We start from the raw sequence: 26176 nt of genomic DNA, 5'->3' as shown, positions 1-26176 counted from the left end.
TACTACCCGACGTTGCGCGAGCAACACGTATGCAACAGTACCTTGTACACACGGTGTCGGGTAACTCGTGGTAAAATGTTTCCAGTCATGGATTCAACATTGGGATAAGTATATCTCTAGTCAAGCACAGTACTTCGAAGGAGATTAATTCCATTTCCATGTAAACTTATTTGTAATAAAATTTTCTTAGTTACACATTAAGCTGTACAATTTCTGTTTAGAAATCTTCCTCATATAAATATATTTAACTGGCTACAAAAGAGCAGGCAATGCCGCATTCTAGTCTATGCGTATATGATTCCCGTCAAAATAACGGTTTTGAATCGTGATGTGCGATTCAAATCATGTTTTTGTTAATAATTTCTATTCTATTGTCCAATTCCCTATTACATTGGTATAATTCAACATATTTAGTATTTTTAGTGTTACTTTTTGTCAGTTTAATAATGTCATATTGTGAATTGAGCTTCTTGTTTTAGAAGAAAAAAAACAAGGTTATTTTGATATAATTACTTTAAGTATTAGAAATAAAACTTACTGGTAATACCTATCTTACAAACGGATAAATATGTAAGACGAGAGATTTTTTACAATCAAACTTAATGTTAATCACTTTTGTAAAACCTATGTAAAATAAAATTTAAAAAAAAACAAGTGAATAAAAATATTTGAAAAATTAAAAAAAAAAGTTTATTCAAATACCTACCTATTTTGTACCTACTATGTCAACGCACTACATTTGTATTTATTTATGTTTACGCACTCCGACGTATAATTTACAAATATGTATGTAACTACTTATTAGGAAGAAAGCTACAACCGAAAATTCAAACACAATAATTGTTATTTCATCGGAACCATGCTGTAGGTTTCGACCGCCGCGCGGAGTATACGGCTGGCAGTGGAATGAATATGGTATTTCTGTCTCGTTCTAAAAAACTTCCGATCGTGAGACTGTCTTTTGACGAAATTCGAATTCTCGGTCGCTGGTTAATACGCCTTAACTTAATATTCGACGGCCCCGAAGAACAATGTCGGATGTACAAATTTGTATTTTTGCAGTGGAGCCGTTAAAAGTTTAGTTTGTGCATTTGTACTGTTTTTGGTACTATATTTCTCCAATTAAATAAATAGTGGTTGATGCAAAATATCAAACAACACTATACATCTTCAATCTCAAAAACTGTAAAAATGCAGAAACGAAACTTTAAACAGCTTTACGGCAAACTACAAATGTGCACATCCGACATTGTTCTTCTGGATGGTCGAATATTACATTATGAAGGTAGGCGATACATTACGCAATACGCATCATGGGCTTGGCCTATTTCAACATATATCACATAAAAACATAATTTACAAAAATACTAGCAGGGCCATCTATGTTTTTGCACGAAAACTGTTTCGAGGCGCGAAAAAGCTAGCAACTAGTAACTTTGTATGTCTCGCCATATTGTAGCGCATACAGTAATATTTATATCATTATCAGCCACATAATATTATAATACGTAAAGTATAGTGGAGGTTTCAATTACCATTTTCAATTAGTCATTAGCCCACATATTGTCTGCCGGACAGACGTTACTGGAACGCCCAATCAGTGGCCTATTTTTACACCAGATGACTTTAAAAAAATTAGTCGTTCGTAAAATTAGTTAAAAAAATTAGGCGATATTTTTATTGTTCACGGTTACTCGGATGCATAAATAATGCATTACGTCGTTCTATCCTCTGCGCGTGTAACTTCTGCGATACTTCGCGATGTCGTTCTACCCTCTGCGATGTCGTTCTATCCTCTGCGCGTGTAACTTCTGCGATACTTTGCGATGTCGTTCTATCCTCTGCGCGTGTAACTTCTGCGATACTTCGCGATGTCGTTCTACCCTCTGCGCGTGTAACTTTTGCTATACTTTGCGATGTCGTTCTATCCTCTGCGCGTGTAACTTCTGCGATACTTGCTTACAGTAATAAACTCCCACCCAGCATCAAACAAATTAAAACAATAAAATATGTAACTACATTAATTTATAGGAAAATTGTAAAAGAGGTTGCTGAAAAACTCTGAAATTAAGTAATAGTACAGAAGTAGCTAAAAAACCTTTACCCAAAACCTATTTCCATCTGTACAGGATGTTCCAGCGAAGAAAATACTCTACGTTTCTTTTATATTTATATTTCATTTAGTATGTGTTTATTTAATTATCGAAATTACCAAATAGTAATTAAATTAAATAAAAAAGCATGAATTAGTTAATATGAAGAGAGAAAAGACAACAATATTTTAATACGTAGTAGTTTTGGCACACGGCATTAAATAATATATGTATATTTTAACTGAAAAACACAAAATATTTTTATAGTGTCACCATTTTTTTTATGAATCCTAGAAATGTTGTTCTAGTTTTAAATGGCTTGAAATATGTGAAATTTTTCCTGTTTCTTAAAAAAAAAAAGTTATTTTCAGATATTACCGCAAATATGCTAAAATCACGTGGGTGCGCGCAATGCGCATGCGCCTCAGTGACACCTTTCAAAAGTGACAGTACCCAAAGGAACGTTGGAATGTCATCTTGACACAAATAATACCAGCTGATTCACTGATTACATTTTCATTGGTATAGTCAAAATAACAGAGCAGCCGTGATGGGTCTGCTTTCACGGCTTTGTTTTTGTAAATGTAAATATTTGTACAAAGCGCTCGCTCCCCAAAACGATCCGAGGGTATAAATAGCTCCAGAGTACGCAGTTGGCTGTAATTCTAGAGCAAATAAGAATCCATTAGGATTCTATTCAAAATTATAATTATCACACACACACTTGATAACATGGCTAAATGTTGATAAGTGGTAATCTATGAGGGTATTTTGTAAGTGGATTGGCTGTCTGCATTTGAAGGAATTATTCTCGATTGTCAGAGCCAGTCAGAGCGGAACGAGTGAAAATGCTTGCTAAGAAAATATGAAGGTACCAATAATGAGCTGGATTATTCCCATTGCGGATTGCATTACTTTCGCGAATAATCGGAGGTGCATCATGCATGCCAGGCTGGAGGCTATTGGCTAGTGGCTAGAGGCCTGGTGCCGGATACCTTCTCTCCTAGCCTCGCAGCTCTAGGTGAGGCACTGACTTCATTCACAGCGAGTCATTAAACCTCATGGAATGTTCTGACGTCTCGAGAGTTGCGAACGATTGAAAAACAAACATTACAAGTCACGCAGCGGTTTGAATCATAAATATAGAAAAGATATTTACCCTTTTCAATGCCGTATTCTTGATATTCTGCAGCTCATTTCTTATAAGTGAAAACCGTATCATGGTATCTGAGCTGAAGATTGAGCTCCCGAAGGCCAAGCCAGGATAGTCTGACGATCTGTGGCGTCTTCGCGCGTCTCTCTCGGCGGCCAGCTCGGCTCGCTCGCTAGGACATCTCAAGCGGGAGAGCTCCTCTATCTCCGGGTCCTGGTCCGGGACTTCCGCGTCCCCTTCGCACTCCCCCCCGGAGCAACCCTCGGCCGAGCCTCTCGGCTCCCACCTGATCTCATCCCTTAACTCCTTCAGAGGACGGTCCCTGTCTCTCCTGCCAGGTCTTCTCTTCTTCGGAGCCTCGGCCGCCTTCTTGGGCTGGTCCGAGTCACTGTCGCACAAGTCGATGGTATCAATTACCCGATAGTTTGCGTTGCTAATGTCATTGTTATGATTCGCGGTGGTCCTGTCAGATTTAACTGCACTTTTATTTTCCTTCTTACTCGAAATCTGTTCATCCGACGGCGGGTTGTTATTGTTTATCTGGTTCCCTCGCTTGGGTTTACTCGAGGCGTTTGTCAAAACTTTGTTGTCGCGATCAGCTGGTTTGTTGTCAGATTGTTTTGGAACAGTTTGAGCGGCGATTGAGGTTACGTGGCCCGACGACTCGACATGAGCGGCGACACCCTCTGCGGAGGTGCCGTCCTGGCAGGGGGCGACCCGGGATCCCCTGTCGCGGGGATGGTGCTGGTGGCCCCGCTTCTTGCCGGTCCCGAAACCGAGTTTTCGGCCTGACATTTCACTGTCGCACTTTACCGTCCCATCAGTACCGCGGCCATTTTGCCTAGACTGACCGTCAGAGGTCGTGCGCGGCGCCTCATTGCGCCTGCGCGGGCGGCGCGCGCTTCGCGGCTTGTTGCTAGAGTTGGTAGACATCTGTCGGGCGCCGGACAAAGCAGGAGCGCGCGAACTTTTAACTTTATTCTTTCCCTGCCGCTTGACGAATGCCGCGTTTCCCGACAGAGGGGACTTGTACTGAATGTTGGCAGCTCCCCGATTCGAAAACATCGCGCCAAGTTGTCAAACTTTAAATAATGTTTAATTATACTGATTCTTTTATTATAAATCGTAATCTAGATTCGGGAGTTTGATTCCGATAAAATTATGATTTGACTCGTATGGGATTCCAGTGTAGTTGAAGCGCGGAGGAGACTCCGAACACTTCGACTCCAGGAAAGTAACTCATGTGGGTCGGGAGTGCAGATGAGCATTTTGGCAACCTAGCAAAAAGTGTAAGGAACAGGAAAACGGTTTACCTCATCATTCATCGATATACATAGTCGATGATGTACGCGACCAGGGGCCAGGGCGGCCACGCGGCCGGCGTGCGTGATGGGCTATTAATACAATCCTCCGAAACAAGAGCCGCGCGCCGCCATATTTGGCACCGCCAGAGAATTCTCCACAAATAGAACAAGGAACACTTGAGAAGACCTCGCGCCCAGACTCTCCTCACTTGAGATGATTCTTGCCTTTAGACTTCCAGAGCACAACTATTTGAGTTTAGTACAATAACTGGACACATTAAATAAATTAATCAATGAATTTCTTTATATACTGTTAAAATATTATCTCATTGCATGAAGGATTTTTAAAGGACGACGTAGGTATATTATATTATTTTTTTTTAATATTTGTATCGAATAAATTTATTTTAAAAAGATGGGATCCTATTGTAAATCCGTTTTCTGCCTATGGGCCTGTTATCAACTTGAAAAACCAGAAGTATTTCAAGGGTAATAAAAATAGGTCATTCAGGAAATTTTTAGTGTAATTCCGCTGGACTTCTGCCAGCGACATAAAAACCCAAATTCCTAATAACTGAAGTCATTCATGTTTCAACACTTTTGAATTTAGCGACAATCATTCTTTTAGCCTTTAATTAATACCAACAGATGGCGGACGCGTGCGAATTTCATAAAAAAAACATAAATATATTCATAAAACCCCACATTTTTTTAGATTATTAATACATCACCATCAGCTATATTCCTACCTACTTATACAAAATCATGACTCAATGAGCTTTCACAAGGTTTTTGCTTGCATTTTTAACTGTATCATCTCTACATTATGTAGGTGATATAATAAAATCTTCAAATTGCTCAATAAACTTTAGACCTTAAAAAATATTTTTTGTGACGTAAAGTTTGTATTATAACACGAAGTAACTACAAAACAATATACCGATCATTTCAGAAATGAACTAACATATGAGCACGTGAAAAATTATCTTTTCCTATGAGATGACTACACAAGAGTCTCAGTTGCCCGGAGCAAAAGATCTTATGACATCCCTCGCATAAAGAGATTTAGTCAGACAAAGGGTATCGGGGAGCAGAAGAATAAATAACACAGAAGATTTGAGCAAACCAGATCATCAATTCTGGATAGTGGATTTCCACTGGTACGATTCAAAGCATATTCCGCTTTCTTTCGCAGGAACGTAACAAGTTATTTTTTGATTAAAATGGTATAATCTGATAATACTTAGTATCATTTATGGACCATCAGTTCCGTATGATCTCAAGAAATAGATCAGTTGATAGTGTGTGGGTACTTACGTTCTGCAGAGCCTTGTCCTTCTCCTCAAGCTTGGCGTTGACTTGCATGAGTGCTTCCTGAGTCTGGTCGAGGTCGTTCTCAATAGACTGGATCTTCTTCTGTAGAGAACGAGCCTCCTCCTCGGCCTGTTCATCAAAAAACCATATTTTTAGTAAACTAATTAAATCTATCGAAACGTCACATTTTTCAAGATATGATATAATGTTCTTCACCCCGAACTCTTTGTGACCAGAACAACCCTGCATAAATATATAGCTAGCCAAAGACAAAATAGGTACCTAAATATTTCAAATTATATATATTGAAAGGTAATGGCAAATAAAGAAACTGATTGCATTTGTCAATAACTACTTTTAAAACTTCATTGTTTTAAGGTAGCACCATATTTTTTACTCTTTCTTTCGATACCAAGTTTAAAGCACGCGGTTTCATAAAGAAATTTTCTATTTTTTCACCCCGAATCGATCGGAATTTGGAAAAGGGGCAAACTGGAATACTGGAATGGAACTCTGGGTAGTATAAGCGTCGAATAGTAAATAGAAAATTTCCAGCTATCGGAAATAAGTTTACGGCATATTAATGGAAACAAGAAATTGGTTTTCGACGGTAACTTATATAGAACTCGCTTGTTACAAACAGCAATAGAAAACGACGTAAAGTATACGAATTCTTGTACAAATGTCCAATAAAATTTCAACTATTCGTCGAGAAAAAAATGGAGAGATTTTAATGGTTGTCCAATGTGTCCAAGCATCCGAGAAACACTTCATTATTATCGGCCGTGTCTACCTAATCTAACTGCTTTACTGCGTGATGAGTTCTACATGCACTACGGATGCTGCGATGCAGTTATTCAGGTTAATTGAATGGAATTACAAAAGAAATGTAAAATAATGGTTCAATTTACAAGGCGGTGGTGCATACAGACTACAGGCAGATAGCTACTTGAGAATAATTAATCACCCTTCACACATTAATATCCGCGCATGCTTAAAATTGTATGCACCAGTTAAATCTCTTTAGTTCTTGCAAGACGATACGCTAATGCAATTCCGCCGCGCTGGCTTCATTTCAAAGTTGAGAAAAGGCCGTCATTCTAATGTATGGATATTTGAAAGTTAAAAAAGGATAAAGCTTGTCTGATCATCAACTGGAAGACTGGTCGTTTTTCATCGGAAATTAAAGTGGGTATTCTTACGAATCACAGTTTTTAAATAATTTTAAATGGGTGGTGAGGGTATGTTGAAAGGATTGAAGAGATGTGGAAAGGGGTGTCAAAGAGGTATTGAACGGATGTTGAGGAGGTTCTGAACAGATGTTTAAGGAGTTTTGAATGGGTGTTGAGGGGTATTTAAAATGGGTATAGAAGGGGTGTTAAAGGGATATTTAACTGATGTTGAAGGCGTGTTAAAGGGTTGTTGATAAAATTGAAGAGTTCTGGAAGGGATGCTTGAAAGGAGTAGGTATTGAAAGAATCTTAAGGATATACTGAAGAGGAGTTAAAGGAGTATTGAAGGTGTTCAAGAGTATTGAATGGGTGTTGAGGGGGTTTTAACGGGGTATAGAAGAAGCGTTAAAGAGATTTTTAACGGGTTTTGAAGGGGTGTCGAAGGGCTTTTGGAGATACTGAAGATATTTGTCATTTATAAAGGGATATTGAACGGATATAAAAGGTCTAATGAAGGGGTAGGTACCTTCTCGGCGCGCAGGTTAGCATCCTTGGCCTGCTGTTCGCACATGAGCGCGCGGTCCATGGCGTTGTCCTTCTCCAGCTTCATCGCTTGCATCTTCTTCTTGATCGCGTCCATTTTGGATGTGTTTTGTTAGCTCTTGGTCTGATGCAAAAACTGGAAACACAAAAAATCAAAATTAATCTCAGAATTATAGTACATAAATATCTCACTTCTAAAACTAAATTGTTAGATTAAACCGTTCTCTTTTGCGCGTTTTGAGTTCTATATACTTTATTTTACATTAGATGGGTATAAATTTAAAATTTAACGAATCATTTTTAATAACTTTTTTTTAACTGTGGTTTTAACATGGGAAGTAATGGAGATTTACACCTTGACAAACTCATCTATGCAGGCGGCCGAAAGAGGAACTAACGAACGGACGAACTAATTCTAAATTATTATTATTGTTTACACAAAATGTACACTAGCGACCCCCCGGCTGCAGACATGTCGGTTTGTAGGTATATATTTCCCGTTATAAAAATTAATATTTCAGATAGCTGGTATGTATACGAGTATATACATGCCTATCTGGAATTTCATAATAAGTACAATAGCCAAGTATGTACATAGAAGTACCTATTTTAATATTATCTGAGGGTGCTTGTTGGAATAAATCATTAGAATTTTTCCTAGAGAATATCTTTTGTTTTACAGCATAAAGCAATATTTTTTATTTTTTTTATAAATCCTCGGATTTATAAATGACCATTATCAGTAGGTACTTACGCATGAAAATGTAAATAACTAACAGAATTAGAAACTAACAGAATTTTTCATCAGAAATCAGATGAGGACATAAATTTTTCACTTATACTGGACATCCAGAGTACACAGAATTTTATCAGGAAGTGAGTTTCTAATTCTGCTTTGCATTTAAGCAGAAAATTTTGCTTGTGTCGTGATGGAGGACTTAGCCAGCCGATGAATTGAACTCACACTCTTGGTGGGACCCACACATTGGCCGGTCAGAAGATCAAGTGTGCAACATTTCATCAATCTCGGAATAAACTGTATATTTTTATAAAAATAGAGCCAGCGACAGGTACTCTACTTCTTATAATAATAAATATAGATTATTTTTAAAATATGTTTCTACGTATTAAATCCAATAACAAATAAATAAAAGAAAATTAATCGACAAGTATCTTTTCCAAATAATTGTGAATATATTTTAAGTGACAATCGTTAAGGATTGATAAATTGTTTTTTTTTGACAAATTAACAAATTTTAGTGAAATAATTAAAAGGTCATTTTGAAATATTCAATGCACAATTCATACCAAAACTAAACACAGCGACCAGCGACACAGCTTTCCTATACAGGGTGTATCGGCACGTACCCGACAAACTTTAACCAGCTATTCCTTAGCACATTTGGAGTAAAAAATGTTATGGGCACTTTTCTGTCCGGTAACATTTTTTTAAAAAATGTACTATTCATATTTTCACCACATGTCACCAATGTTTTATCCTTTGTCAAAGTTTGAAAACCCGTCTGGCAATATTTTGTTCGAGTTTCCTTGAATAATGTACGTACGTACCTACGTTGGCGCGCTTTTACAATCACAACGAAATTTTTAACTATTATTATTTAGTGTGTAAGAAAGAGCGAGGACACTTATTGACACACTTGCTAATAACAGCTGTTGAACACGAGAAACAATGCAAATGACAGTGACGGAGTGTAGATTTTTTATTTATTTTTTGTTTTTAATGGAAAAAAAATGTTACCGGAGAGCAAAGCGCCCATAATATTTTTTACTCCAAATGTGCTAAGGAATAGCTGGTTAAAGTTTGTCGGGTACTTGCCGATACACCCTGTATAGGTATACACGACACTGATAATTTTCTACCTACCTAACTTCGTATTGTAATAATGAAAATCCTTCAATTATTTTCCGAAATAAGTGTATAAAAATGCGTGCTGTAACTCTCCCTTTTTTAAATTCTGATTAGAATGCCCCGAAAACATAGAACTACAATTAAAAGTGCTGCTATATAAAAATAATTAAACGCAAGCAACACAGTTTTTATTAATTAACTAGTTGTAACCTTATGCATAAATGTCAACACGATGAGTCAGAAATGTGTAATCATAACACAAATAAAAATATTATTCTTGTTAATTCGTACATTCATTGTAAAAATGTTTGGACAGCTGAAATCTTTTTAAATGGCTACCTGGCAGTTAGTAGGCAATGCCGACATAATATATATATATTTATAAATGGCATTTAGAATGGTGTTGCAAACCTTAAAAATAATATTTATATTATTTTTTAATGATAAACTAACGTTTATAAGACAAGGTTTTATGCATAGCATAAAGGATAACAAATAATTATAAGCAATAATTAGTCATCCGAAATACTAATACAAATTGAAAATATCTCCCGAGTAAAAAATAAGCAGTAATTGTTGATTGAGGTACTAGTACATATTTAGGGTTAGTAGGGTTGGAAATAAGCCGACATGGCACGGGTTCAATTCCCGTTGGCGGCATTTATTTTTACTCGGGAGATATTTTCAATTTGTATTAGTATTTCGGATGATTAATTATTGCTTACAATTATTTGTTATAATATGTATAGTTAATTGGTGGATATTACGCCAATAATAATGAATCCACTTAAGCCTCACTTTATCATTACAATCGCGCGGGGGCGTAATTTTAGTAATAATGTCTAACATTAATGTTTTACTATTGAGGTATTTAAATAATTAAAAAAAAAAAAACAATTAGGTAACTACATACGCATGAAAACACGATAGTACCTAAGTGCGTAGGTCACGTTTTTTCTAATTTAAAAATAAAAAGCCTAAAATGTTACCATGTAGTTATTCGTATTTTTTGATAATTAGGAGGATAATAATGATTTAGATAGGCGACACATAATGCTACGTATACATCCGCGAGCCGAACTGCCGAACTGAACCTCAACTTATGGAAAAGAAACGAAGCAACCGCAAATGGCGCGAAACGTCGCTTGCAGTTGATTCGTTCCTTTCCCGTAACTCGCGGTACGGTTCGCAAATGTATACGTACCCTTACGCCATACGCTGATGGCCCATTTCAACGTATAGCTCACCATACAACTACCAATGGGAATATATGGCGAGCGATACGCTGAAATATACCCAAATATAGCGCGCTTATAGCGTCGTCTGTCACAGGCTTTAAGCCCCAGCAAACCCAATTTCTACCGATTGTTTCCCGTTAGCTCTTTATGTTAAAAAAAAGTTATTTTTAAAGATAATATCTACATTTCTTATACCGAAAAGTTCATAATATGAAATTCCCTCGATGGAAAAAAAATCGCAATGTAAGTTCCGGAAATTATTAAAAATATTTTGTTCTGTTTTTTATATGTTATAGGCATGAAAAAATTAACAGTGTATCTTTAAATGCAACTAAAGCATTGATCGAGAGGTTTTTGCTCTATTTCAAATGAGTCATGTTTTATTAAATATTTTCACCATTTTCGGTTAATTATTATCCTTTTTAGTGCACTCCCTCTAACATTCGTATTTACATTATCTTCCTTTCAAAGCATCTTTGAACGCTTACTACGGGGCCTTAAGAAATGCAAGACGACGGGATCACCCGAGCATTTACAGCGGAAAAGAGTTATTCAGACGTTTACGGCATGATGGTTCTTTTTTCAGACGTTTTCGTGATTTGCGTGTGCGCCGCTGCGATTTACGGCGCTTCCTGCTATTGGCGGGAAATGGACCGCAGAGATGAGAGCGAACTACCTACTCCGCAAAGAAAAGAGGAATTGCATTTTGAATTAGAACATAACATTGCATGTCAAGTGGTTTTGCAAACACATGATGGACGTAAGCCTTTTATCGATACACTCGCCAGTAAAATTAATCCATTTTTCTGTATGCATTTGTACTCAACGTAATATTATTTCCTTGGATGACAGTGTAAAATAATTCAAATTTAAGAATAGTTCAAAGAGAATAATTCAAGGAAAGAATTGCGCATCTCGCTAGGCAGGTAGATACCTATCGGCCAAGGTTCGGAGAAATTTTTTTTAACAAGGTTAGCTCCTCGCAGGGGTAGAGCGGTGATTGGCTAGAAGGTCGTGACGTAGAAGCCCATTTTCCACTGGGAGATTTTAATTTACTGCAATACAAGTGGCGTCAAGCGACTCGGAATACATTTGCAATGATTTATTTAAAATGCGTTGGTAATATATATTATACTAATTATTATGTTAAAACTATTGAGCGGAATAAAAGGTTAGATTTACCAAAAATAATATTATATACCTAGTGAAAAGTGAAAGAGATCGTACCTTTGGGTCTCCAACTGGACTTCTAGATCTTCTGGATCTACGTCACGTGCTTGCCAACCTTGTTTGAATACATTTTCTACTAACTTTGCCTATAGGCTACCGATTATAATGTTATTCTGAACTCGATACGTGACTACAAAAGAGAAATAAAGCGTTGTTGTTAGTGCATTCTGCAACGGGGCAAGCAGACAGGTAGGTATTACCCGTCTGATGAACACGTTGTATTTATTGCGAAACGGACCTTTACTTACTGCAGGTAAGTATTGGTAGGTACCCAACTCAAGGTCAGCGGTCGCAATATGTCAAAAACCACGTAAGATTGGCTGTCTTATAGTAAAAAGATAATACCGTACAAAAGAAACAGAATTAATATATTATTTCTCATTAAAACAATAATATAATGTATTGATGCTATCACTCATTTACCGAGCTTTAGGTCACCCACACTATCGACTAAGTTTTGATCAAATTCAAACATTCATTCTCATTAAATTCCTCAATGTTTATATACATCGCAAAAAAATGGAAAATATAGTCTTACACCCTAACATAAATACATTTTTGTACCCATTCCCGTGATTCGAGGCCTGATTTAAATTAGTTTAATTAATTATTTCATTATAAGGTAGGTATTTAGAAAATATATTTTAGTTGAATAGGTACCTACCTAATTTGTAATTTAACATTAACCTAATTCAGTCGGCTAATATTTTCATTATGGTAGGTACTTATTCTATATAAATTAGTGGAATAGGTACCATATAATCTGACATTAACCTGATGCAGTCGGCTAATACTTTCATTGTGGTAGGTATTTATTCTATATAAATTAGTTGAATATATGGCGTTTTCATTGTGTGAGAAATGAATGTGAATTAGTAGTTCTAATTATAAATGTTGACTTCATTAAAGTTGGATCTACAATTCAAGTCGGTACCTAACCTTTAAAGGAATTCTTCATTTTTTTTACCGGAAGTTGTATAAATTGATTTATTAAATAAACATATGTATCACAAATGTTTCATCGTCAATTCAATCATTCTCCATTTTTAGAAAGAAAGTCTGATGCGGTTTGATAACCACATAAATATGATTTACATTCCGTGCAATATATTTTTATATTATTAATATAACCTATTTGTAATATAACATATGTCTAATGTGTATTACTCAGACACAAACAAATAAATTTGTGACATATATGAATTTAAACAAATCATTTCCTGTTCGCTTAGCACTATTAGAATAAAAATATATATAAAATGTTTGTTTTTAAACGTGCTTTATTTTTATTTCGATTTAAATTATATTAGTGAGCGTTTTAATCGAAACGTGAAGAATTTATCAACTTTCCTGACAAACTAGTCACACGTCCATTTCGATAACATAGTTTCATTTGAGGCACGAACGAAATAGAATACTGTTGGTCTTTTTTAAATTACTTTACACGCACGTACTTAGTGTTGATAATTTAAATACTTCATATATTATTCATTAAGAAACAACTGTTTTTATTCGAATACAATACAATGTGAGGACAAATTCATGAGTTTTAACCTACCATTTCCACAATGGACTAAACACTTCGAAATTATTTCGAAAAATTCTGCTTCGAGCCAAAAAAGACAAATATCAATATTTTTCAGAGCGACTTATAAAGAAGATTTGGATAAATGTAAATTACATTGCGAGCTAAGAATTATTCGGTTTACCTATAAATTCCAGACATATCATTTCATTCCAAACTAGTTAGAAAGACATTTTGAAACTTTCAACACTGCACGGAGAAAAATGAGTTTTGCTAATTTATTTAGTATTATTATCCTTGAATAGTTGCAAAATTACTTCGTAACGTCATTTTAATTATATGAAAACAAAATACTTTGTGTACACCACTTTTTAATCAATAATAATTAATAATCTACACGTTTCAAAGCCAATGGCTAAATAATTATAATAATCCTTACGAATACTCCGAACGATTGGCTTTGAAACATAAAAATTATTATTGATTAAAAGTGGTTTATACAGAGGCTGAAAATCTGCAGCATTGTAAAATGTCATTTAAAGTTGAAAGAAACAATTATCATTAAAAATTATAGTAAGTACCTATCTACCTAACTTCAAAATTACAGGACTGTAGCGGTCCTTCGTGTTATACCCAAATAATGCAACTTATTGCAAACATTCCGGAAAATGTAGAATACAAATGATTCACCTATCTTAAATATTCACGAACCGTCTACGGTGCACGTCATGGTCCGCCCGTCTACATTAACCAGCGGGGTTAATATTCAATATACCCATACAAGAGACTTGGGTAGCAATGTGTCAAAAATTCAAAGTATAATGGTTGTATAATGGCTCCAATCAAATATATTAACAATGAATGTTAAAAAAACAGGATACATGATTTTAAGTTCAACTCGTAAAATAATTCCTCCTCATGTACCCTTAAAAATTGAAAATAACAACCTGCAAATCCTGATACAGGAGAAATATCTTGGACTGTGCATTGATAAACACCTAACTTTTAAACAGCATATTCAAGATATTAAAGATAAAATCACCCCCTTAATTAGCGTATTCAGCCGGATATCATATCTGTTACCAAATAAAATTAAAAAAGGTTTATATTATAGCCTCGTACACTCACATTTAAACTACTTGGTTGAAATCTGGGGAAATACATGTGAAACATATATAAACGAACTACAGGTAACACAAAACAAAGTAATCAAAAAACTATTTCACTTCAAATCTAGAACATCAACAAAAAAATTATATATGGAAACAAAACTATTAAAATTAAGAAAATTATATGAATATAATACATGTCTTCTTATTTACAAAATAAATAATAAACTCATACATACAAATACAGAACTCATTAAAACGTCCCAAGTACACACACACTTTACACGATAAAATACATTTAAACACCATATCTACATACTTATTATGGCAAGCAATCCATTGGTTACGAGGGAAGCAACATATACAATTGCCTCCCAGACGAAATTAAAAATGAAAAAAGTATAGGTAAATTTAAAAAAAAAAGTGCTCAGTTTTATGCTCAATCAACAAAACAATGAAAGTGAATAATATCAGTGTGTAATATATTTATGTGTAATATATATGTTATTTCTAGTTAAATAAGTGAAAAATGTAATTTTCTTTTATCTAGAATAAAAAAAATAAAAATAAAAATATATATAATATAAAACTGGCTGTAACTTGACTCTTCATTTTGAATTTAAAATTTTAATTTACTGTAATTACCAGGGATTTATTTGTTAACGCTTCGTTAGTGATGCATAAAATGATTAAGACATCTGATTGGGTTTCGCGTTGGCAAAAGTAAAGGCCATATTTATCCGATCCATCTTGCCCGCGCATTAAAATACTTTTGATAAAAGCAAACACTGCACTAACTTGTCGATATTATAAAGAATATTAATTATAATGGGTAGGTACAAATGCGATATAATGATGATTCTAAGCCGTTATCAGTGGGAATCTACTCACTCTAAGCGAGGAAAAAATGCCAACGTAGTAAGTGATTTTCAAGTAAGTACTACAAAATGGCGCGAAAGTCCTGGTTCGTTTTCCTGATGCTGTAAATTTGTTTGTAAATAAAAATAATAATTATAGGTAACACAATTATTCCAAGTTTTTGAGGAGTATTTATATCGATCCATGGTTTGCATCGTGTATTCTGCTTCTGTTTACTTTAGGTACACAAATGTAAAAGTCGTGATGACATAAGACAATGATTCGGATAAATGTCTTTTGGGACATCTGAAATACAATATTGCGTATTACGCTGTAAGAACTCATATTCATCTGTAGACGTATTTAATCTTCCCAACCTTGCAAGAATTACCTTTGAACCTTTATCACGAATATGCAGCAGAAAATATGTTGGATATAAAGCAGTAAAAACAGTGGATACTTTCACATCATTGCGTTCGAAGTTTTTAAGCCAATGAATCTATTTTCAGTTCGCAATAACATTTCTAATATGAACCACAAAGAAAAATACGTTTGATTGACAAAAAAATTATGCAAGGCGCCATGTTGTGTTTTACTCCGTATTTTAAGAAATACAATAAGAAAATGGTTTCCAGAAAAGGGTGTTTGAAATCTCGAGCGCTGCCTGGTGGTGAAACGTGAAACTAACAGGTAGGTAAGTAAGTACCTCCAACAAAGTTTTAGCAATGCGAAACGTTTTGTTTTATAAAGATAAGAATCTATTTTTAAGTAGATTCGTTCTGAGAAGAAATAGATAAGTTGGCATATTATAAACGGCTCGCTAGAGAGATGATAAATAAGTGTTGAATTTCGGTTCTAACTTAGATAAGTCACATGTTATGTATGTGATACGGGTACGATTAATTAATTAACTATGCGACGTTTGTAAACAGTAACCAAATATTTTTACTTCATATTTTTTCTGTTCGAATTCAACATTCAGAAGCAAGAATGTAAAATATTAATTGGAGGCATTAAAAACGGGATTGCAGGCCCTTAACGAGTGAATTAATGGGTTTCCAAGTAAACTTTTAGTAAATATGAATATACTTATGTCGGAACACGTATTCATCAAACTCATAGTATTTTATCTATCAAGGCAAATGAATACGTGTTCCGATATATTAGGAATTTAGTAAAAATTTATCAGGAAATGGCCGCAAATCCCGTTTTTAACCGGATTAATAATAATTTGAAGAGATTCTTAATAAATTTAAAATATCTACTCATTTAAAATAATTTTCGTTAGTTTCGCATTTTTCAAAGCCCGCCAAAACGATAGAAATCTGACGGGGTACGCGTGACGTCATACATGAGATATATATATTTATATATAAAAATCTGTATATAAATAAATAGATTTTTACGAGAAGTAAAAATAAATGTTCAATCAAGATACTGAAATCTTGAGAGGATAAAAGTGTCATTTTTGACATATTTTGACAGATTTCGTGAAAAAGGGGAAATTTATGATTTTCGCATTCATAAATCGATATGTTGCCATTTATACATATATATAATTTTAAAGTATTTTTTACGAGAATGTGGATGATATAAGGCACATTTTTCTGCTTTTACAACACGCTAATCAAAAAAAGTGTAGTGTACAATGCTTTGACCAAAAACTTGACATATTAGTACCTAGTTCGAATATAAGGTTTTTTTCCATTACAACTTTCGAATCAACATAGGTAAGTTCTGTTAAAAGTACTGTAACTACAGTTATGCCAGGCAGAGTAATTGGAGGATGACATTTAGATGAGCGAATTGGCACAGATTACCTCAACCCTCAACTGGGACTCGATTCGAGCTGCGTGCTTAATTAGCATGCACGATCAGCTGCCACCACTGACTCATTGCACTTCATACCTCCTGGAATTCCTGCTATCCGGGCCGCCTCGGATTAGTCATTTGCGTAAACAGTGCCGAATTGTGGTCAAACGGATGCATTTGATTATACTCGCATTTAGAGCATATTATATGGCTTGAGAATGATACTAATTACTTTCTAAGAAATACTAATAGATTTGAAAAATTTACATCTATGTTTATTTAAGAACTGGCCGGTGAAAAAAAAACAATTTTTTCAAAATAAAAAAAATAATGTAGTAGGTATATTTTGAAATGAATGTAGCCGAGAATCGAACCTCGATCAACTGCTTGGAAGGGAACAATGCAGGGCATTACACCACCAACTATTGTAAGAACAGCGGCATTCATTCAATAGCTACTATTTTAAGTACGAAAAAGTTGTTTATATTTTTTACTTCTAAAATCATGTTGAATCACCCCCCGAAGTTTCAATTTTGAAATGAAAATGACACTTACATTCAAAGCAAATCAGAGTTCTAACTAGAGTTCATTGAACCGGAGTTCATTGAACAGACACACATACAATAAAAAAATAACACAAGAAGTGGTGCCTTGTGAGCTGTTTCGTTATCCAAATATAAGCCCAATTTGGACCTATATTTCCATACAAAACTGTATTTCACCATGATTACGAAATTCAAATGGGATGGCGATATACAATTTCAGGCAATTATAAGAGAGACGGACCGCGTGCTTAATGGTCTAGAACCAAAAGGTACTAAGTTAGTGGTGAATCTGTTTCCATTCAAATCTATACAATTTAGATAGTTCAAAACGTTTTATCAATTTCACCCAAAATAGGGGGTATTTGATCTTACTTCTGGCACATCAGACATGCTCACAAATCATTTCTAACGGTGTATCTCTCTGTCTTCAGTAATAATAAAAGGCATATTCTTAAAAATCTACAAAATCTTGCACTTTGGAAATTAATGATACCTAATTTAAAATAAGAACCTTAAAAATGCAAACCTGGGTAGGATATTGAAAAGTGGTGTTACCAGACTAAAAATAAGCAAAATCAGAAGAATTTTGAAAGCAAGTACTTAGTACTTAATGGAGATATTTTTATTTAGTAACCTCAAACTGTAAATCTGGTAAACCGTGGAAAAGTGGTTAGACCAGTCATAAAAAATAAAACTTAAATATTGAAAAAGATTTTAGTAAGTAAGTGGGTACCGAATCAGTACCTATTTTACTGTAATAAGTAGGTAGGTACCTACCCACTGTCTGACCCTTCCCTGATCAGAATATACGAAACGGTAAACCAGTGGCCTGTTGTACTGTGTCTACATTTCAGTTCGGTCGTGATTTTTTCGTGAGAACAATGTTGAAAATGTCGCCATTGCTGACATCGATAGATCACGACTCACGAACTGTTTAACAACTGACAGAAAAATTGTGAAATGATTATCATTTTAATTCATATGCAGTGCATTGCTGCGAGCTGCGACAAAGACAGAAAAAAACTCTAATGTCAACAGGATTCTGTACGGCTATAAAAAAAATAATGTTGGTACCACAGATAAATCTATGATCTTCTGCGGTTGGTACCTACTTACCTACAAACCAACAGAAATGTAATTTTTGTGTAAAGGTTCTACATTATGATATTTGGATGGCGGAATTATTATGAATTGTCAATGGAATGATGGTGCTGCCACACGCAAAGCTCACATCAACAGATAATATAAAGCACAATAGCGCTCGCCATACAATCCCATACAGACCCGACACACGTAAAAAGATAACGCGCTATAAGTGTGGTTCTGAACTTCGCTAACCGAATTTATTTTACGTAACCGCTCCCGACGCGATATTTGAAAAGTTATGCGTCCCCCTCTCCGCCGTAAAAAGGAGAGGGGGTCATTTTAATTACGGAGCTACCAACTAAGTTCCGTGTTCCCTTTGACAGCCATGACATAAGCAGCCTAATAATGCATTTCTTATTTATTATGTTAGCTCATATCGTCATGTGTGCTAGTAAATTTAGAAACATAAAAAAACTTTATTTGGCAAACATACTTCACATATATTTAAAATATAAATATAATCAATATTTGAATTTGAAGTAAACAAATTTTCGCCCTTTCAAAATTAATCATATTTTTGACTCAGTATGTTTATATGGTATAATATCATTCGGTTTTTTGATAAAGTTGGACGGCCTGATACCTACATAGAGAAGCTTCTAGTTTGTTCGTTTGTTGATTGTTTTCAATTGTTTTCCTGGGTAATCTGGTTTGCTCTCGTCAGCTCTCGTGCTCTCTTCTCATTCCCTGCCCTGGTGTTGGTCCTTGCCGCCTTTGCCTTCGACATTTTTGGAAATCGACGTGAACTTATTTTACAATAATTTATTATATGTCGCTTTCGTCGATCGGCGTGCGAACTGCGAATTTCCTGATTCGACGGAGAGGTTATGTGAAAATGCGCTATTTACGCGCAGATTGTTTAAAATCTAAAAAGTTTATAAATAGCATTTATAATTATATAGTTGGCGGCATCATCATCTGAGGATGAGCTGTCCAACAGATCCAGCAATAGGCGACAAGTATCATCCATTTCGAAAACGCGCTCAAGCTGTCAGTAAGTAAAGTTGTCACTTTGACATGAAATTATGTTCCTCGGCCGCTCTCGAATTCAACTGACCCCCTCTCCTACCATAGGAAGAAATATTTGATAGCGTCGTGTGTCGGTAGAAAAGATGATGCGCTGTACATTAACTTTTGATGTGAGCTTTGCGTGTGGCAGCAGCCTGAAATGACAGGTGGAAGGTATTGAAGAGATACCGGACAACTATGCTTACTATTTATATACCTATGGTTGTTGTCTAGTTTTATTGCTGTCATCTGTTTAGTAGATAATCTGTTTTGTAAGCATTTCATTATCTTGGACAAAAAGAAATACCATTTCAACATATAAGCTGTAAACACAGTTGTTTAAGAAAACATTTTATTATTTTAAGCTTATTTTTATTTAATAATAAGGTGCATACAATTTATTATTTAAGTTTAATTAAAAATGATTTGTGATTACAACGTGCGTTATATATTTATTCGAGTTAGGTTCCGAGCACCAGTTTTTTTGGAATAAAAACAAATAATGTTCAAACATTCTTGCATTTCTATGTGATACAATAATAATTTGATGTCTACGACACACATAATAATAATAATAATCCAGAAAAAAAAGTTGCTTCCCCGATTAGATAATGTTGCCATGCACAAAAAATACAAGAAGATGGGAAAGAGGATGGTTTGCCAATTTACTATCTATCCAGATCTACTTTCAAAACATATCATAGCGATACTGACAGAAACTGCTAATATCAAATAGATAAACGACAGAAATATATACAAAGCTAAAAATAGATTAATTTGATATAAATATTACATTTACTCCATCTCCTTAAAAGTCACTGTTTACGTCGTATAAATCACAACAATATGCAAATATTTATATTTAAATACATTAAATGTAACAAATTCCAAGTACCTACTCACATTTATAATAACAGTTTATTTCAGTATGGAATTTTCTGTATTCAAACTTGTAATAAACGCAGCCGTTGTGAATAATAATTTCCACAGAACATTGACCGGGTCTTCTTACTTCGGACTATTTGGAGTAAACTTTGCAGACCGGAAAAGAGAAGATATAAATAATATAGGTACCTACTATAAATACTCCCAGTTCCCACCCGACAGTGTTGTACTATATCAATGAATATATAATAATATTATGTGGATTGATAGCCATCTTAAACTGTTAAGGATAGGTACATTAGCGCGCATGCGTGGAAAAAATAAAATATGAAAATATCCCGCTCTTTGAATTCAAACATGGCGGCCTGTTTTGGAGTTAAGCCAAGTTTTCGAGAGATGTTTTAAAATACATTTTGTACGGGAAATGCAAACATATCGAGTTATTTTAATATGAGCAGCATCAAGCGGAATGTTAAATGCATTGAATCATATTACTTAATTAACAAATTGTCATTTAAAATTTCGTCTCGAATGTCATCATTTAAAAATCATTATCGGACAAGTTTTCTTAAATTGTTTCTAATTAGAGACTCATCTGTCACACATTATGTAGATAATTTCCTTGTGGATACATATATTTGACTATGAGGCAATTATTACTTACAATAATAATTGTACGTCATTAATTTTAGCCGATATAAGTAACATGATACAATTTCCTAAACCTATCAAAATATGAAGAAAAAAAAGCCGTACTCTTAAAAAAGATCAATCTATTTTAAAACTTTTTTAATCCATTTCTACTAAACCTCATCCTACAGATATGATAAATGAGAGCACCTTCAGATAATAATAAAATAGGATTCATACTTACCAATCCCAAAAACAATGGTTTAAAATATTATAAATACAATGACGTTATAATATAATATTATTTCACAAATATGCACAAAAACCTCGCAGAAACAGAACTTTTAAAATATAACTTCACTTTGTAATATTTGGCTTTATGTTAACTATTATTATAGTTAGGCGTTTAGTTTTTAAATTAAATGTATTTCATTATTTATGCAAACTTTAAAATTTGTATTCTTTCACGATTTTCAAAATATGCGTACTGTGGTTTTGCGATTTCCAAAATAAGCGTAGGTACTGTGATTTTGTGAATATCAATATATTTATCTGCACTGAGATTTCCTGCGTTTAATGGTATATGAGGGAATTTTCACCAGCGAAGATAATTAGTTTTAGATAGATCGAGGATTGACTTCGAAAGTAGTTACTTACGTCAAGAGCTTAGCTCTTCGATGCTATCACCTCGCGACTGAGTACACGACTGTCGGCAGCTTGGCGGTATCGTCTTACGGCACCCGGTAAGGGCATGCCCCCTCTGAGCGCCCCTGCCCCCCTCCACGCCCCCGCCCACTACTATCACGTTCGCGGGCCGCGGATTATCACCCCTGGCAGCTGCTGCGGCAGAGGCGGGAAAAATCGTGTGGAAATTCAGAAGATACGGTGCCATTCTCACGTATCATATCTCACGTTTGGAGCTTGCATTTTTGTACTATTTTCACAGTTTACTATATAATTTACATACCTACGTATCATGGGAAAGTATTTCAAAACTATTTTCCATATAGAAGAAATGAAACTATGTCCCATTTATAAAAGATATGTACATGCTCGATAGCTCATGATGGAAATGACGACTTGAAAATAGTTCCACCAAAAAGAGACAGGTATGCAAATTTGTGGCGCCAGAGTTCAACGGCAACACAAACCTCGATTTTTTCAGCAAGACATTTCAGACAAACTGATTTAAAATTGAACGAAGTATTACTAAAATATGAAGTGTTTTTGTTAAAATGCAGTAATTTTTTAATTTTCTCACGTTTAATAAATCGAAACCAAAATTTCGTGTGAAATCATTACAGTTTTAAGTGGGTAAGTACCTACTAAAATATCTAACTACTTAATTATAAAACATATATTTTACATAATATTTGTTATTTAATCAATATGTATTATAAAAGTAAGTGTACAATGTGCGTGCCGCTAAAACTCAGAAACAAGTCCCGGTACGATCAAGGGAATCATATGGTGTGGTAGCCCTCTATCCCCCATCCACGAAGAAGGTTCCCGTTTTTACCTGAAGGGCGTGCTTTTGAAGATATAAGGGCTGGAATTTTCGCCCTCTAGAAATTGTTAGAACATTCGAGAGTATTCGGCAGCATTCCACAACATTCCAGAACATCCCGGAACATTCTGGAATGTTCGGGAATAATCTGGAACGTTCGGGAACATCCCGAAATATCCCAGATCGTTATGAAATAAAAACGGGATTACAGGCCGTTTTCTGATAAACTTTTATTAAATTCGTAATCGTGACAATAAATTGGTATCATGAAACTAAACTATGCAACGGAGTTTGATAGGGTTTTTACTATCATTTAGAGAATTTATTCCGGAAGGTTCATACATATAATACATAGATATTATATTTATTGAAAGTAGAGAAAAGTCGAGCAACGCCGGGTCAGCTAGTTTGAAATAAGCAGTAATTCAATTTGCCCAAAAAAACGTCAATATCTCAATGACATTTCTTTTTCAAACATTCTTCAGGCAGGTATTTCACACTTGAAGAAAGAATCTTAATTTACGGATAGACCATGTGCAAAACGGTCAAGTTTGTTAAAAACATGTTTATTTCGTAGTATTTTAATACGTGTTTATTTTTTTGACGGTTCTAACAAATAATGCAGCTATTCAAAAGAGCCTTTGTTTATTCAAAAGTATATCTGTTAATAAAAAATGATTATTTATCAACATTTTATAATACTAACCACAGTGCATTCCTACCGGAATGACACTCAAGCGGGATGTATGTAGAAAATGCTGATTCAAAGATCTTCTGACTAGGTAGACTCATAATAATATTTAAATTGTGCTTTTCTAACGTTTAATGTTTACATTAATGTACTGGAACACCTTCCGACCTAGTACCTAACCTCACTTATTGGGCACGTATAAAAGTATAATATTATGTTATATTGAAGTATGGCAAACGTGGTAATAAATTCAGGAAGACGAATTTCCGCACACATTGTTTGTATTTTCAATGAAATTCAAGTTCACATATATAAATTAAGTTCTTTAAATGTCATAAAAATTGTACAGGTATTCAATGGAAGAAACGTCTGGTCATAATAATGTACCAATATCTAAGATTTAGTAGGAAATATTTTGAAAGCAGAAAAACTCTCGTACGGGAGCACTGGCGTAGTGAAATTTGAGCAACTTTTTGTCATTTCTACAAAGAGCTAATGAGCTTTGAAAACATGATTCTTTCATATTTTCATTGGTTTAAATTTTAAAAAAAACGGGTGTTAAAACACGGGCGAAGTCGGGTAATTAAACTTGTATAGTGCAGCATGAAACTGATACCCGATTCTGTAAATGTTTTTTTGTTTTAAAAAAAATACAGAGTTTTTGGATTTTTTGTAATAATTATCTAGACTTTCTAAATTTCTGTCAAAAATAAGAGGAAAAACGAATTATTCTATAATATTATCGACTCAAAATGAAATATATCTATATATGTACTTAGTACCTACTTATTAATGTTGACTGCAACAATATTTATCTTTTAAATTAGATCTACTCATCTCCAATAGAATTTAGATTATAATCACTGATCAAATTACTGATTTTTACAGCTTGAATTAATTTTGCTACTACGTCTCTGACATTTAAAGATAGCTACATAAATACATAAGTATGTTAAAAGAAACAGCAGTCTTTACGAGAATACTATCCCACACACCCAAAGGTGTATCCATATGCATCCCCCCCACTTGTATCACCCTTCCCTGTCTCACAATCGGCCATCTCCCTCGCCGCAAAAGTCCGGGAGGAGTCTAAAATTAAGCGAACAAATAAAACATGTAATTATACGCGAAGTTTTCAGTCTGAGGGGATACAGGGAGATTATCCTAGAATTTCCTGAAATGTAGCGGCTCTCGAGGCGCAAGGAATTGGGAAGTAATTGATACGTTTTCTGGGGGGATGCAAATTGAGATTGCCAGTCATCAAGAAGCTTCTTGATGACCTCACACAGACTGAAAATTTGCCAAATAAATACATATGTTGATTTATATTAATTTTTAAACAATTAATGTAAATGAAGTTTAACGATAAAATTTTGAAAAAAATGTTTAAAGAATAAATTATTAAGGAGCAGTTGACGTGTACCCGGCGTTGCTAAGGGTTATTAATGGTTTGAGGGTTGTGAATTATAGTTATAAGAATTGAAAAACTTTTTTTTAAGTTTCCCTTTCTTTTACCATTCTCTTCCACGTCATATATTATCCTTACACCCCCTTACTTCGTTCATTACATACACCTTGTTTAACTACAAATAAGTATTTGATGCACTTGTTCGTGCCACGTCTTCTTCGGGAGTCCCCGACTACTTCTACCATTCGCTACCACGCCATACATTCTCCTTACACCACTTTCTTCTACCATTCGCTACCACGCCATACATTCTCCTTACACCACTTTCTTCTACCATTCGCTACCACGCCATACATTCTCCTTACACCACTTTCTTCTACCATTCGCTACCACGCCATACATTCTCCTTACACCACTTTCTTCTACCATTCGCTACCACGCCATACATTCTCCTTACACCACTTTCTTCTACCATTCGCTACCACGCCATACATTCTCCTTACACCACTTTCTTCTACCATTCGCTACCACGCCATACATTCTCCTTACACCACTTTCTTCTACCATTCGCTACCACGCCATACATTCTCCTTACACCACTTTCTTCTACCATTCGCTACCACGCCATACATTCTCCTTACACCACTTTCTTCTACCATTCGCTACCACGCCATACATTCTCCTTACACCACTTTCTTCTACCATTCGCTACCACGCCATACATTCTCCTTACACCACTTTCTTCTACCATTCGCTACCACGCCATACATTCTCCTTACACCACTTTCTTCTACCATTCGCTACCACGCCATACATTCTCCTTACACCACTTTCTTCGTTCATCGCGTAAGTACGCCTCATTTTACCACAAATTATTATGTATTTGCTTTATGTCTTCTGTATACCACATTGTTACTGTTAAAAACTACATTGTATTGACTTTCATTCGACTCCTTGACTCAATCCAATGCAGAGATACTGAGCATAAGTTTTCCTCAGGCTACCCCGAATTTTCTACCATTACATATACATTAAATATATTGTTTTGGTAATGGTAGAATAAGTCGGAGATGCCGAACAGATGCTTGAGTCGGGTCATGTCCAGGTCAGAGTAATATATAGTGTGTATGAATGT

At 34.9% G+C, this 26176-nt stretch overlaps 2 protein-coding genes across 13 annotated transcripts in view; both read right to left on the bottom strand.

The window, feature by feature from the left end:
* The window catches only part of LOC149425744 (tropomyosin), an 81546-nt gene extending 59351 nt beyond the window's left edge, over positions 1–22195 (bottom strand). For all 12 annotated transcript variants that reach the window (XM_089641465.1, XM_089641474.1, XM_089641468.1 and 9 more), the window contains exons 1-3: positions 22093–22195; positions 7563–7715; positions 5868–5993 (exon numbers count right to left, since the gene is read on the bottom strand). In XM_089641465.1, coding sequence (XP_089497591.1) covers positions 5868–5993; positions 7563–7676 — 240 coding nt within the window. In that variant the 5' untranslated portion in view covers positions 7677–7715; positions 22093–22195. The remainder of the gene's footprint in view (positions 1–5867; positions 5994–7562; positions 7716–22092) is intronic.
* LOC149425745 (uncharacterized) lies at positions 3127–4573 on the bottom strand. Its single transcript, XM_089641462.1, has one exon. It carries the CDS (start codon positions 4309–4311, stop codon positions 3211–3213), a length of 1101 nt encoding a protein of 366 aa, XP_089497588.1. The 5' UTR covers positions 4312–4573; the 3' UTR covers positions 3127–3210.
* Positions 22196–26176: the final 3981 nt, after the last annotated feature.

Source organism: Hesperophylax consimilis, chromosome 2 (assembly GCF_061612785.1).
Source record: "Hesperophylax consimilis isolate HC1 chromosome 2, BYU_Hcon_1.0, whole genome shotgun sequence".
Classification (NCBI taxonomy): Eukaryota; Metazoa; Arthropoda; class Insecta; order Trichoptera; family Limnephilidae; genus Hesperophylax; species Hesperophylax consimilis.
The sequence above is the reverse complement of the archived record's forward strand: the minus strand, read 5'-3'. Positions and strand labels throughout refer to the sequence as shown.

Coding starts and splice junctions, on each gene's coding strand:
- LOC149425745 (XM_089641462.1), bottom strand. CDS start 4,311: ATGTTTTCGAATCGGGGAGCTGCCAACATTCAGTACAAGTCCCCTCTG.